The sequence below is a fragment of the Bidens hawaiensis genome, unplaced genomic scaffold, assembly GCF_021521415.1.
Source record: "Bidens hawaiensis isolate Kalapana, Puna unplaced genomic scaffold, B.hawaiensis_p1.1 tig00015186_1, whole genome shotgun sequence".
NCBI lineage: Eukaryota > Viridiplantae > Streptophyta > Magnoliopsida > Asterales > Asteraceae > Bidens > Bidens hawaiensis.
In genome coordinates, this window is record NW_027492344.1 from 6798 (window position 1) to 19878 (window position 13081).

Genomic DNA, 13081 nt, shown 5'->3' on the forward strand with positions numbered 1-13081 from the left:
TGTATGCCATGTAGTGGGGAACACTAGCTAGTTAGTTCTTAATTGCACTTAATCGAGTATCTAAGTGGCTGCCTAGTAGACCTTAATGCTTAAATTTAGGTGGATAAATAATATCCTTGATCATCTCAGTTTTGCTTAAATGTTATATTCTGTTTTATTCAGTTAGATATGAGGTTTAAGTCAACTTGGGGTGGTTCCGGGTCGGTAAAACCGAGCAGAAGAAAATAAATATATTTATTAATTTTGGCATCCACTAGTTCATATAAACTTAAAAACTGTCACATGTTATTTGTCTCGTTGCGTATGGAAAGGGCATGGGTTTAAAGTGGACCAATACACTGGCAATCGCGGTTAATGTTTTTGAATATTAAAAAAATCAAGAGTTGAGTTGCTACTATTTATCGTTTATGATCCTATGCATACATCTTTTTCATAGACGAAAAAGTTTTAAGTGTGTGAATGTTTGATGTGATGTAAAACACACAGTTTTTCTTGCTAGTTTCTATGTCATTTTGCGCTTAAACGTTAACGAATATAATTTGTTTTTGCGTGAATTTACATGCTTGTATATGTGATAGGTTCCATGTTGAAGAGAGCGAGAAAATGAGTTAAATGAAGAAAGAATCAGCTAAAACGGAGATCAGATGAAGCAAGTACGCACAAACGAAGTTTAAACGAGTCGAAAATGAAAAACCGGACACCCAAAGGGCCTGGCCGCGCTACGCGACCAGGTGACCCTTCATGGCTGCAGGTGGCGGTGCCCTAGGAAGTCATATCAGCTGCTCAAATGCCCATATCGACTATTTTGTCTTATTAGAGCTGGTTGGACCGGGTTTTAGTATTTTAACTTGTTTAACAAGTTTATAACACTCATATATATATATATATATATATATAAGTATAAAACCCTAGAATGATTTCATAACCCTACCAGCCACCAGAGGAGCCTGAGGAACGAAGAACTAAAGAGGAGAAGTTGTCGGTTCGTAGTTTGGTTCATTGTTTGTCGGTTTTTGAATTATTAACGATTGTAAGTTCGTTTTATGTTTTTAAGAGACCAAACGAGTTTTATTCAGTTTCTAATGACCATGGTGAGTATTATTATTATTATTCAATTTATTGTTGTTCCATGATTATTATAGGCTAAACTTGTATGAATCACCTAGATTTGATGTTCAACGGTTAAAATACACTAGTTTAGGGTGCTTAACGAGTGATTGATTTTTTTCTATTGTCAAAGTTCATATTTTGTGATTTAATCCCGTTTATATTTGTTTCCATAGATGTATCTTAGGTTGCATGAGCCTTGTGTGCTTGATTATTGCATAAATTAGTTTTGTGTGATCGTTAATTGCATAGTTCGGTTAATACTTTGTGTGTTGATTGATTGTGATAAACGTATCATTAGAGTATGTGTTGCATAGATCATTAAAATCAGTAGATTAACCACCTTTGAGTTGGACCAAAACCTTAGGCGTCGGCTTATCTTGCTAGTTAGTTGATAGGGTTAGTCTTTGCAAGACCACGTGCGGTTTTTCCCACTGTCGATTAGGTTGAGTTTGTGAGTTGAGTTGTTTTATCCTTATTGTTGAATTGCCCCTTTTCTCCTAGGTTTATAATAGCTTGAACCTTAGCGAGTCTTGTAGCTTAAACATGGACCAAGTGTTGAGTTATTAGGATACTTAGAATAAACAACAAAGAATTAAAAGTTAACTAGACGTCGTTAGGGTTTTCAGGTAAAACTGACCGTAGGGACCCAATTACCTTAGCCTCTCCTATGTTAGCTCATCTTTAGAACCCTGGTTTCAACCACATATTAGCACCCGAGCCATCTTACAACCGTTAGATCATCCTACCTAGGTGATTCGCTTTCCCATTATCGTTACATCCCGTTAAGTATATCAGTTAGTTTCGTTAAGTTAAGTTAGTTTAAATAAATAAGATAAAGAAATATATTATTTAGGCATGACTTAGATCAGGGTTAATTATCTGAGCCGTTCTCACGTGTCTTTGTGTTCGACATCCGAACTTCCATTAGACTGTGCTGCTACGCGACCGACACTTGCCGTTTGTGTGAAGCTTTGTTAAGATTGTTTGGTTTTATAAATTCAAGACTTAGTGTTAAATTGCGAGAATTAGTTATTAATATTTATATGTAGCTTTTCGCACATCAATGGTTCACGAACACTCTATTGAACAAAATTTCATGCCTGTGTCCGTTCATTAAGGAATTGAGTTTGTCCGTGTTTGTTTGTTAGCATTGTAAACATACACCAATGGACAACCGAACACTAACGGACGCTAATGGACAAAAGAACACCAATTGAAACTACCGAACATTAATCGACAAAGAAACATAAACATATCAAAATAAACACTAATGAACATTACACTACATGATATCCAAAAATATTTAACACTTAACATACTCCAAAACATGATCATATCAAAATAATGTATTAGAGTTTAAAATCCATAAACTTGTAATGTTTCACGAGAAACAAGCTTCAAATTCTTCATTTTTCAAGGAATTTCAACATACACAACACTATTAAACAGACGTAATCAGATGGACTTTACCGGGCGTTCACGAACACTTTTAAACAGGCATGTCTTTGTACGTGTTCGTTCGTTTAAGATTGGCAAATAAAAAAGTTTTGTTCGTGTCAGGTTCATTTATTAAACGAACAAACATAAACAAACCGAATATTTTGGGATTCCTTAGTTTAGCTAGCTTATAAGTTTTATAAGTTAGAAAAAGTTAGATTTTGAGATAAATTATTCTTTACATAAATAAGGAATCCAAACACCCCTAAAGTGAGGGTTGGCTAGGGTTTGAAGTTTGGAGTTGAATTCGATGGCGTTGGAGAGTAAAAAGCTCATAAACAATCCTAATGGTACTTACTTTGATTACTTTCCAGAACATATGATAGGAAAAGAAAAGATGTTGTTGTTCGATTGCTTCCTTCGTTCCCTAAATAATGCAATGCAATGAAATGCAGATGTTGTGACCGAGTTCATTGAGGGACTAGTGGAATCTTATCCTGGGTTGCAGTATTTGGATGGGTTTCCAGATGTGAAGGTTGTTTTACGTGCTGATGTTTCCGGCCCAACATACGACAAAGTCGCCGTTATATCAGGAGGTGGCAGTGGCCATGAGCCTGCTCATGCTGGATTTGTAGGGGATGGGATGCTCACTGCAGCTATCTGCGGCGATGTCTTTTCCTCTCCGCCTGTCGCTTCAATTCTTGCGGTATTCTTTCTTTCTTTCTTTCTAACATACAACAATGTTTTAGGGCATGATGCTGCCAACTAATGTTTTAGGGCATTCGAGCTGTCACTGGCCCAATGGGATGCCTCCTCATTGTCAAGAACTATACTGGCGACCGATTAAACTTTGGATTGGCAGCCGAAGAAGCTAAAGCTCAAGGTTACAAAGTCGAGGTCAGTACCCTTCAAAATCATATATCCATACTCATTCAGTATTCATCTCACCGTGTGTTGTAGATGGTAATTGTTGGAGATGATTGTGCATTGCCACCCCCGCTAGGCATAGCTGGAAGAAGAGGCTTGGCTGGGACCATTCTTGTTCATAAGGTATGTATGTATGTCGTTAAACCATTTATCTTAATACATTTTGTTTGTATGTATATATTTATTTATTTGTTGAGAAATTTAGATTGCAGGAGCAGCAGCTGCTACTGGTCTTTCCCTTTCTGATGTTGCAGCTGAAGCGAGGCATGCGTGTGGGATAGTTGGTACAATGGGTGTTGCACTCTCAGTTTGCACACTTCCTGGTCAGCCAAAATCGGACCGATTGGGTGCAGGAAAAATGGAGCTTGGTCTTGGAATTGTAAGTATCATTTGCTTATATTGTGGGGTGTAAATGAGCTGAGCCGAGCCCGGGCTTGGCTCGTTTTAATTTAATATGGCTCGACTCGTTTATTATAGATTGGTTATTTAGTTATTTTTTTTATTTCTTTTTTATAATTATTTACATACATATTTGTAATTACAATATATATATAATACATATTACTTGATTACTTTTATTATAATTTTATATGTAAAAATGCAATTGGTTGAGTTCCTGGCTAGCCAATCTTGAATAGCGCGCGGGCGGCCTTGCTCGTTTACCACCCCTACTTATTTACCAGCGCTGCATTTGTAAGCAGGGTGTGCTTGTACAAATGTTTTAAAAAAAATATTCATTAATTTGCATTTGCTTCAGCATGGAGAACCAGGTGCTATTGTAGCAGACATTCAACCCGTGGATTTGGTGGTATCCCATGTGCTGAATCGCATTCTCTCAGAAGTATGCTACTTCAAAGCAAACAATGATCCGTCTTTTTTATATTAGTACATTGTCGAGCTTGATATGTTTTGTTCTCCAATGTTCATTTCTTTTTTTTTTTTTGATTTTTAACTTAGAGTTTTTAATAGCACCTTTTTTCTATCTTTTTAGGAAACTAACTATGTTCCAATTAAACGTGGGAGTCGTGTGGTACTCATGATTAACGGGTATGGATTCTTTCCTGATTTTTATCTTCTCATAAATGCTATCTTACAATCACATAAGGGCAGTCAGAAGTTATCTAGATGCATTCGAGAACATTTTAATGTTTAAGTAAAAGGCTAAAGATGTAATAAGTTACTTTCTTTTGGCATTTTCAGATTAGGAGCAACACCTGTTATGGAATTGATGATTGCTGCTGGAAAGGCTGTCCCTATTTTACAGCTTGAACACGGACTTGCGGTTGTCAGAGTATATACGGGCTCATTTATGACCTCTCTTGACATGGCAGGTTTGCTAAATTGTTTTTATTTGTTTAAACTCACTTTTTTAATATCCATAATGAAGGTATGACCTCACCCTGTATGCTGCAGGGTTTTCAATATCCATAATGAAGGCAGAGCAAGCAATTTTAAAACGCCTAGATGCTGCCACCAAGGCTCCACATTGGCCTGTTGGAGCTGACGGTAGTATTACAATGTGTTCTTACCTTTCTCCCAGTGTCTGTTATTATTGAAATAATGTCATCTTTCTAATCATCATACAAAAAGTCAAAATTACCGCCACTCTAATTATATAAAGAATCTTCATTTGTACATAAAACTCAGTAGTTGTAGTTACTTGTAGGTGATCACCCGCCTGCCAAGATTCCTGTTCCGGTTCCCTCTTCTCGTTCAACAAAGAGTGATGAGGTTGTATTGATTTTCACAACAATTTAGTTTTGCTTTACTTTATACCTTTTTGTTGGTTTCTAGTATGAATCACATAAAGCGACAATTTAGTGAAATTAAGGATCATTTTTGGTCTTGTTTAACTAAAAAAACCCTCTTTTCATGACAGTTCGTAGATTATAAATTTTATTTTATTTATTTAATTATATATTTTTTTGTGTCTTACTTCCAAGTAAACCTTTGATTATCTACCTCCTGATGCTGGTCGGTTACTGTTACTGTTTCTTATAAATAACCATTAGAATCCCCTTCAGTATTCTACTTTTTCTTTTTATCTGCTAAAAGCTGAAATCTGAATAGCTGTTAGAATAGATATAAGAAAGCATAGATTTTTACATGAAAAGAGAATTAGCTGAATGTGATATACCAGTGAAATGATCTTATTATGTATGACTAGGAGTGTGTGGATTCAATGAATAATGCTATTCAATCCATTTGTATGATGCCAGAGGTTTACCTGCCTGTTTACGTAGTGTAAATTTCAATCTAGTTCTGGTTCCGATATGATTGACAATTGGCTAACATATAAAAAGTTATATTAATTTTATAGAAACTTGAAAAAAAGGACCAAAAAGCTCTACCCATGGACCTTTCTTGATCCATTTTTTCTCATTTAGTCTACTAGATTTCTCTTTTTAGGTAATTTGGTAATAATATGTATGTTTTTGAGCAGCAGGTATTAGGTAGGCCACAGCAGCTTAGTCAGCAAGGTTGTGCACTGGAGGTGGCAATAGAAGCAGCAACACTTGCAATTATTAACCTTAAAGATACTTTAAATGATTGGGACAGCAAAGTGGGTGATGGTGACTGTGGATCAACAGTAAGTCGGTTCAACTATATTAAGATTGTTTGTATACTTGCACATTATTATTAATGTTTAATGAATAACTGTTGTTTATAGATGGCTAGAGGCGCAACAGCTATTCAAGAGGACCTAAAGAAGTAGTACGCCCTCTATTTGATCTGGCTCCATCACTTCAATGTGTACATGTAGTTAAAAGAAGAGTAAACCATAGTCACATAAATCGCTCAAGTAGCCGCGATTTTCGTATTGGTACGTTTTGTACCCAATCGGAAATGGCAAGCGTGCCGGTCGCCGGAGAAATCGCGATCCTAATCGCTGGAAAATTGATCCGAGTGAACCCTAAACTGTGAACCAGAAATCGCCACTACGTCGCTCCAATTGAACCAAAAATCGCGAATTAGAACTGATGGTTCATCGATTGAGCGTCTCTTCGATTGGCCGCCTTCCAGATTTGGCCGGATTTATGGGATCTGAAACTGAAAATAAACCCTAAAACTGATATCATGAGTCGTGACTCCTGCTTATTTCACTCTTTAGTCTTTTCTTCAAACAAAATTTCATTTTTCACCCTCAACTTTCTATTTTAATAAAACTTAAACCTAAACTTTACTACATAAATATATACTTTTACAAGATAATCTTCGTAATATTATTGATAAATATATGTATATATATACAATAGCCTGGAATTTTTTTTAAGATATATAACTTTATTTTTATAAGATATTTAAATTTTATATTTAATTTTGATTCCGGCTCGAACCGAACTACATGGTACACCGTACCGGTTCGTACTGAAATGAACCTACCCCCTCCGTACCGAATACGTTACCTTTAGCGAACCGCGTACCCGTACCGGAGCGTACCACGATTTATGTGACTATGGTGTAAACCGTGCCGGTCGTCCATGTTGTATGTTAAAATTCGAGCTTTTGTCTTCGAGTGAGAGAGATTATGGTTATAGTCCCTACTGTTCACTTATGTGGCACCCTTATCGTCCTTGGCGTGGATGAACGTTAAAAAAGGAGTTAGTTTTTTCGAAACGACCATTTTACCCAACGTGGGAAAATATTAAATTACCAACATACACCTTATCTTCTTCACAAAACTGCTACTGTTTATCATTCGTATTCAACAACCCACGTTTTCAACCACTTGCTTTTGTTTACAACCAATGAGCCAGTAAACTTTCTTCATTTTGTTTCTTTCGTCTTTTAGTTTATAATTGTTACTTTTTACTTTTGATTTATATTATTTTTTTTGTAATAAGGGTAAAATGTAATTTTATACTAACGTAACATATTTTAATGTCCATCCATGCCAATGATGATAAGTGTGCGGGTGAACAGTAGGGACTAAAACCTAAATTCTTATACTTAAAGATGAAAGCTGAAGTTTTAACACTCTACAGAAACGATTGGTGTAATTTACTCTTTAAAAATCAATTTATCAAAATTATAATCTAATTAACACAATTTTGAGGTTTTATAAGCATATGACAACTTTCCTGCTTTCATATAAATGGTAAAGGTTGCCACCTGCATGTATTCGTTTTCCGTTTTTTTTTACCTCAATTCAGCCTCTGAGCGCGGATCGAATTATTTGACTTATTGAAGTTGTTTTTTGTTTGGTAATAGCTATCCTCTCAATGATGCTGCTGAAACTATTAATGAGATAGGATCATCCGTCAGAAGAGTCATGGGAGGAACAAGTGGAATCCTGTATTAATAAACATTTCCTCTAAACCTTCTCTGTTGTGTAACCTAACGCCCTCATTTCACGGAATTCGTAGGAATTAAAGGGATTGGAATTTAAAGTTAAATTCCAATGAAATCCCATGTTGGGTGAAATTTATAAATCATTCCAATTTTGTAAGGAAAGTTCATAAAAACCGATGGAATGTTTTAACCCTAGCCCCCCTGGCCCTACAACACCCCCAAAATTTTATTTATTTATTTACTTTGTGTGTGTGTGTTGGTTGGGGGGGGGGAGTAGAGTTGAGGTGGGTTTGGTGAGTTGCGAGAAACGGAGGAGAATTTCAAGTGCGGAAGATGAAGGTACCAGAGATGAGAATGCTACGGTGGATGTATGGGCACACAAGGTTAGATCGAATAAGAAATGGTGTGTTTAGGGAGAGATCAGGGGTAGCTACAAAATCAAACAAGATAAGAGGGGAGATTGAGATGGTTTGGACATGTGAAGAGAAGACAGACGACGGATCCTGTTAGATCCGTAGAAAACATTACTATAGAGGGGAGGAGGGGTAGAGACCGACCTAAATTGACTTGGGATAAAAAGATTAGGAATGATTTGCTAAGACCTAAACCTCTCCGAAGACATGATTGAGGAGAGGAATTTTTGGAGACGTAGAATTAAGGTTTAGGACTTTTAGGGAGAAAATAATACCTTATGGGCTTCTCTTTACCTTATTTTTGGTCACACGACATTATGTTATTTTCTTTTCATATATTATGTATTTACTTTTCTGTATTTTATTTTTTTTATTTCTATCTATCTATGTATTATTATTATAATTACGTGTTATTATTACTATTAATATATTACTGTTGAACTTTGATCTCCTTTTATATTCCCTCATACATTTGATTTTTAGAGCTGAGGGTCTCTGGAAGCCACCTCTCTATTCTATTGGATAGATGTACGTGTGCCTACATCCCCCTCTCCCGAGACCCTACTTATAGCTTTGCTATTGTGATTCCACTGGGTATGATTAATTGATTGATAACTTCCATTAACAAGTTTACCAACCAAACACATAATAGATTTACCAAACATTCCGGTTCCAATTCCAATTCCAATTCCAATTCCAATTCCTTTGTAAAAATTCCGTGAACCGAACGCCATCTAAGTTTTGGATTTCCACTTATGCTTCTTTCTTATTGATGTTTGAAACAGATACGACATATTTTGCAAGGCAGCATATGCACGGTTAAAACTAGGCAATCAATCAGAGATTACACCGCTACAATGTGATCTCATACTGAGTTTTATCCGTTCACATGGTGTTGCTTCGGCTATTTTTGACTCGGTCAACTGTGCAGGGGCTGATGCATTTGAGGCGGCTATCAGTGCAGTTATGCTATATGGCGGGGCTGCTCCTGGTTATCGCACTATGTTAGATGCTCTTATTCCAGCTTCAACACTTCTTAAACAGGTACAATCATGCGACTTTGACCCAAGTCAAGAAATTTGTTTAATAGAGAAAGGTTAAGCATGTGTGTAAATTTCAGAGGTTAACGATTGGGGATGATCCTTTGGACGCCTTTGTTACCTCATCTGATGCTGCAGTTGATGGAGCAGAATGCACTAAACAAATGGAAGCTCAGGTATGCATATTTCTCTTTTCTCTTTAATATGTTATATGTTTTCGTTCCACATCAGAAACGAATTTTAGTCAAAACTTTCAGTGTATATTTACTCCTGAGATCAAACAAAATAGTATTCTTAATCTTATGATCTCGTGTGTGTCAAAAGCAAACGTAAACACTTTTATTTGAAATTTATAAATAATAATTTATGTGCTAAATGGCATCTCTAATATGGCATATATAATGATACAGGCGGGGCGTTCAACATATGTCTCTGGGGATATCCTTAAATCAGTTCCAGATCCAGGGGCCATTGCTGCAGCTTCGTGGTACCGTGCAGCAGCTCTTGCTTTAAAACAAGCCTCATTATCCCCTTGACCAGATTTCTCTTGTAGCTTTTGTTCACCATTTCAAAGCAACACATATATGGAATATGCATACACGACTTCAAACTCAAAACGGTTGTCAGAATTTGCATGACTATTAAATGTCAATGTCGTAAAATAGATAGGTCGGGTAACGTGTCAAAACTGTTTCTTGATAAAACCAGGTTCTTGGTACGGGATGAAACGACTACTTGTTGACTAGAGGGGGTGGCGGTGGTGGTGGTGGTGGTGGTGGTGGTGGTTTAGTGGTGACTGGTTGGATTCGATGGGAGAATTTGGTGGTTGATCTATATGATATGGAAATTACTAAAAAAGAAGTTTATCTAAAACATACTATCTACATAAACTAGGTGATTTTTCCAGGCCAAATAAAGATGTTTATCTAAACCGAAAGCAAACCAAAAGTTGGTTAAAAGGATTTAGGACATAAAGAGTAAAAGAACATCTTACCGTAGTTGCATTTTTAAGCATTCATTTTCATGGTCGTGTGTTTAAAAAAAAGTGAGACCATGCATTTTAAAGTATGGGTGATTAACAAATTGAATTTTGAATTTTGAAATCTTGAGGCTCGATTTAAATCTAAAATATGTCTGACAAATACCATTCGAATTCAAAATGGCCAAATTGAAATTCGATTATGTTTTGAAATTCGAATTTGAATGCAGTTCAAATGGATTCGATTATGTTTTGAAAAAAATAATCTCTTTCAATTTTAAAACCATTATAATTTCTAGTTTTTTAACAACAAAACATAAAGTCTGTAAAACAAATAAATCATTAAAATTACAACATCCTAAATACATAAGCTAGTAATGTCCAACTACATGAATTAATAATAAAAATGATAAAATTCTAAATTTTAGTCTTTAAAACTTAAAAAACTTTTGTAGTTTTTCTTATAAATATTTATACATATAATAAAAATAAATTATATATTTTTAATTCGAAATTATAAATTATAAATTAGTAAAAGATTTCAAAATCGAATTTGAACAGAATGAAATTCGAATGATTTAAAACTGAATTCGAACCTTCAAACTTCAGATGCGTTTTAAATTGAATTTCAACTTTTACGAGTCTGATTCTAATACTGAACACCCTTAATATAAAGCAAACTAAGAAAGCAAATATAGTAAGAACACAATTGAAAATTTATATTAAACCGTTAAATGAAAATTTTGTAAAAGATGGCAAGTATTAGAGAACAAAATTGAAAATAGAAAAGTGTTGGGATTAAAAAATAAAACATACTCTATGACAAACTTATAAACATGAAAAGTATAGGGACTAAAGAAAAAATATGAAAACTATAGAATAAAATGCAAATATTAAGAAACTAAAAGAAAAATAACCTAATCCACAATGTACAACTCATGATGCATAGAAAACTTGTAAATTGTGTGGGTATGTGTGTGTGTGCGCATATATATATATAGGGGATGGATCTTAAGAGAAGTGACATTACAACGAGAAGTGAAGGTGTAACTCCATTAATCCATAATTTTACTCACTTTCTTATGATGTTACCTACATGCATATAGTGGTTGTATTTATGTCTTAGCTACACACATTCAAACCTACCTACACACATATACATGCGTACCTACACACATTCAAACCTACCTACACACATACAAACGTACCGAGCCACATTCAAACCTACATACCTACACACATACAAACATACATACACATATACAAAAATACGTACCTACACACGTACATACGCACCTACAAAATAAGAAAGTGAAATTAGGGATTAATGGAGTTACAGCTTCACTTCTCGCTGTAAAAAAACTTATGAAATGATCCAATACCTATATATATATATATTGTGGGGGTAAGGTACTAAACACATCATACAAATAACAAGTCAAGATGATTAAACCACAGAAAGAATATCTTTCGCGAGAGATTACATGCCATCGTGGAAGATACTCCCATAACAATGTGAAGTAACAAAGGACAGCGGAAGTGCTGCCACAAGTAGGACACGTGGTGGAATACCACTGCATAGTACCGACAGTTATATGGGCGCACGATGGACCAATGAGAATTGGCCAACGCTGCACTCGCACCAAAATGAACAAAACATCATTGGCCAGACTGTCTAGCCAATCAAGATACGCCATCATGCTCAGCCATGACGGGAGAAGCTCCCATGGAGCAGGATAGCTGGCCCAACCTTCTCCCCTCTCCGGCTATAAATACAGGATGAAGTTTGACGGTAAAGGGATCTGATTGAATACTCTCTAACTCCCTAAATATATTCCGATCACTTACCATACTGATTCTCACGCCGGGGGGGGGGGGGGGGGTGGTGGTTACGAGAAGACCCCCTATTCCCCTTCTCGTAACGAGATCACGGTGTTTGGTTTTGCAAGTGTGCAGTCCGCCGGAACTCATCTCTGTTCGCAACAGTATCATAGAGAAGACGGTAGGCTAGGCTCGTAAGTCTAGTTCTATCTATAAACTGATTCCTGGGTGAGATATCAGGCCTAACCTTATCGGGTTAAACTTAGTGTTTCTTCATTGGCGCCATCTGTATCGGCTAGAACTGAGAAGTTAAAATCAAGGTTATGAGTTCCCGCGGACCTCCACCGGTGACACAAAAATCCTCCAACCGTGTAGGACCCAACTTAAATAGGGCCTCGGAAGGAAGTCTGAGACAAATAGAGGAATATATTGAAGTGGAACGCCCTCAGCAAGATGCATCATTCCAGTTCGTGGAAGCACGCGATGACGGTTAAAAAAGCCCATTTGCAACATATGACGAGGAAGGAGACCCAGTGATGTGGCTAAAGAGGGAACAAGAAAGAGTCAGCAGGGATTACGAAAAGAAATTGGAGCAATAGATGAGGAAACTATCAAAGGGAATAACCCCACGAGCCATCATCTTCTCAAGAGATGACGCGGAATCATTCGATGACGAGAGATACTCTCGCCGCCGAGAGCGCAAAAGACTGGAAAGCCACAAAGACCAACAAAGAAAACAAGGCAGGAGCAAGAAAGGCCCCCCTAATCTAAGTCGAGTGGCTAGGTCGAGAAACGCACGCTGCAAAATTCCGGAACCAAAAAGTGAAAGCGATGGGGAAAGCCCCGGACCAAGAGACCAAACGCAAAGGAAAAAACATCTGAATTATTATCCCGAAGCAGATGTGGATCTCTCAAAACCTTATAGGCCAAAAGATTTTGCAGAAAGGTCAAAGTTCGTACAAAAGATAGCAGAGGCTCCGCTGCATTTTAACTCAAAACCACATCCCGGGGTGGGAAAGTACGATGGGATGACCGATCCAAGTGATCACCTGCAGAGTTTC

At 36.6% G+C, this 13081-nt stretch overlaps 1 protein-coding gene across 3 annotated transcripts; it reads left to right on the plus strand.

Moving 5' to 3' along the window:
• Positions 1 to 2800: 2800 nt before the first annotated feature.
• On the plus strand, positions 2801 to 9951 carry LOC143548466 (putative 3,4-dihydroxy-2-butanone kinase). 3 transcript variants are annotated; one of them, XM_077039626.1, is made up of 17 exons: positions 2801 to 2897; positions 3003 to 3253; positions 3325 to 3444; positions 3508 to 3597; positions 3680 to 3853; positions 4232 to 4315; positions 4466 to 4521; positions 4675 to 4805; positions 4888 to 4980; positions 5141 to 5208; positions 5918 to 6064; positions 6146 to 6189; positions 7687 to 7770; positions 8966 to 9039; positions 9112 to 9224; positions 9301 to 9396; positions 9631 to 9951. In XM_077039626.1, the coding sequence occupies exons 1-17, from the start codon at positions 2858 to 2860 to the stop codon at positions 9754 to 9756; spliced, it is 1791 nt and encodes a 596-aa protein (XP_076895741.1). In that variant the 5' UTR covers positions 2801 to 2857; the 3' UTR covers positions 9757 to 9951. The 3 variants fall into 3 exon arrangements, with proteins under 3 accessions (XP_076895741.1, XP_076895742.1, XP_076895743.1); XM_077039627.1 differs by having other exon boundaries at positions 5141 to 5205; XM_077039628.1 differs by having other exon boundaries at positions 5141 to 5205; positions 5921 to 6064; positions 9631 to 9950.
• The last annotated feature ends 3130 nt before the right edge of the window (positions 9952 to 13081 follow it).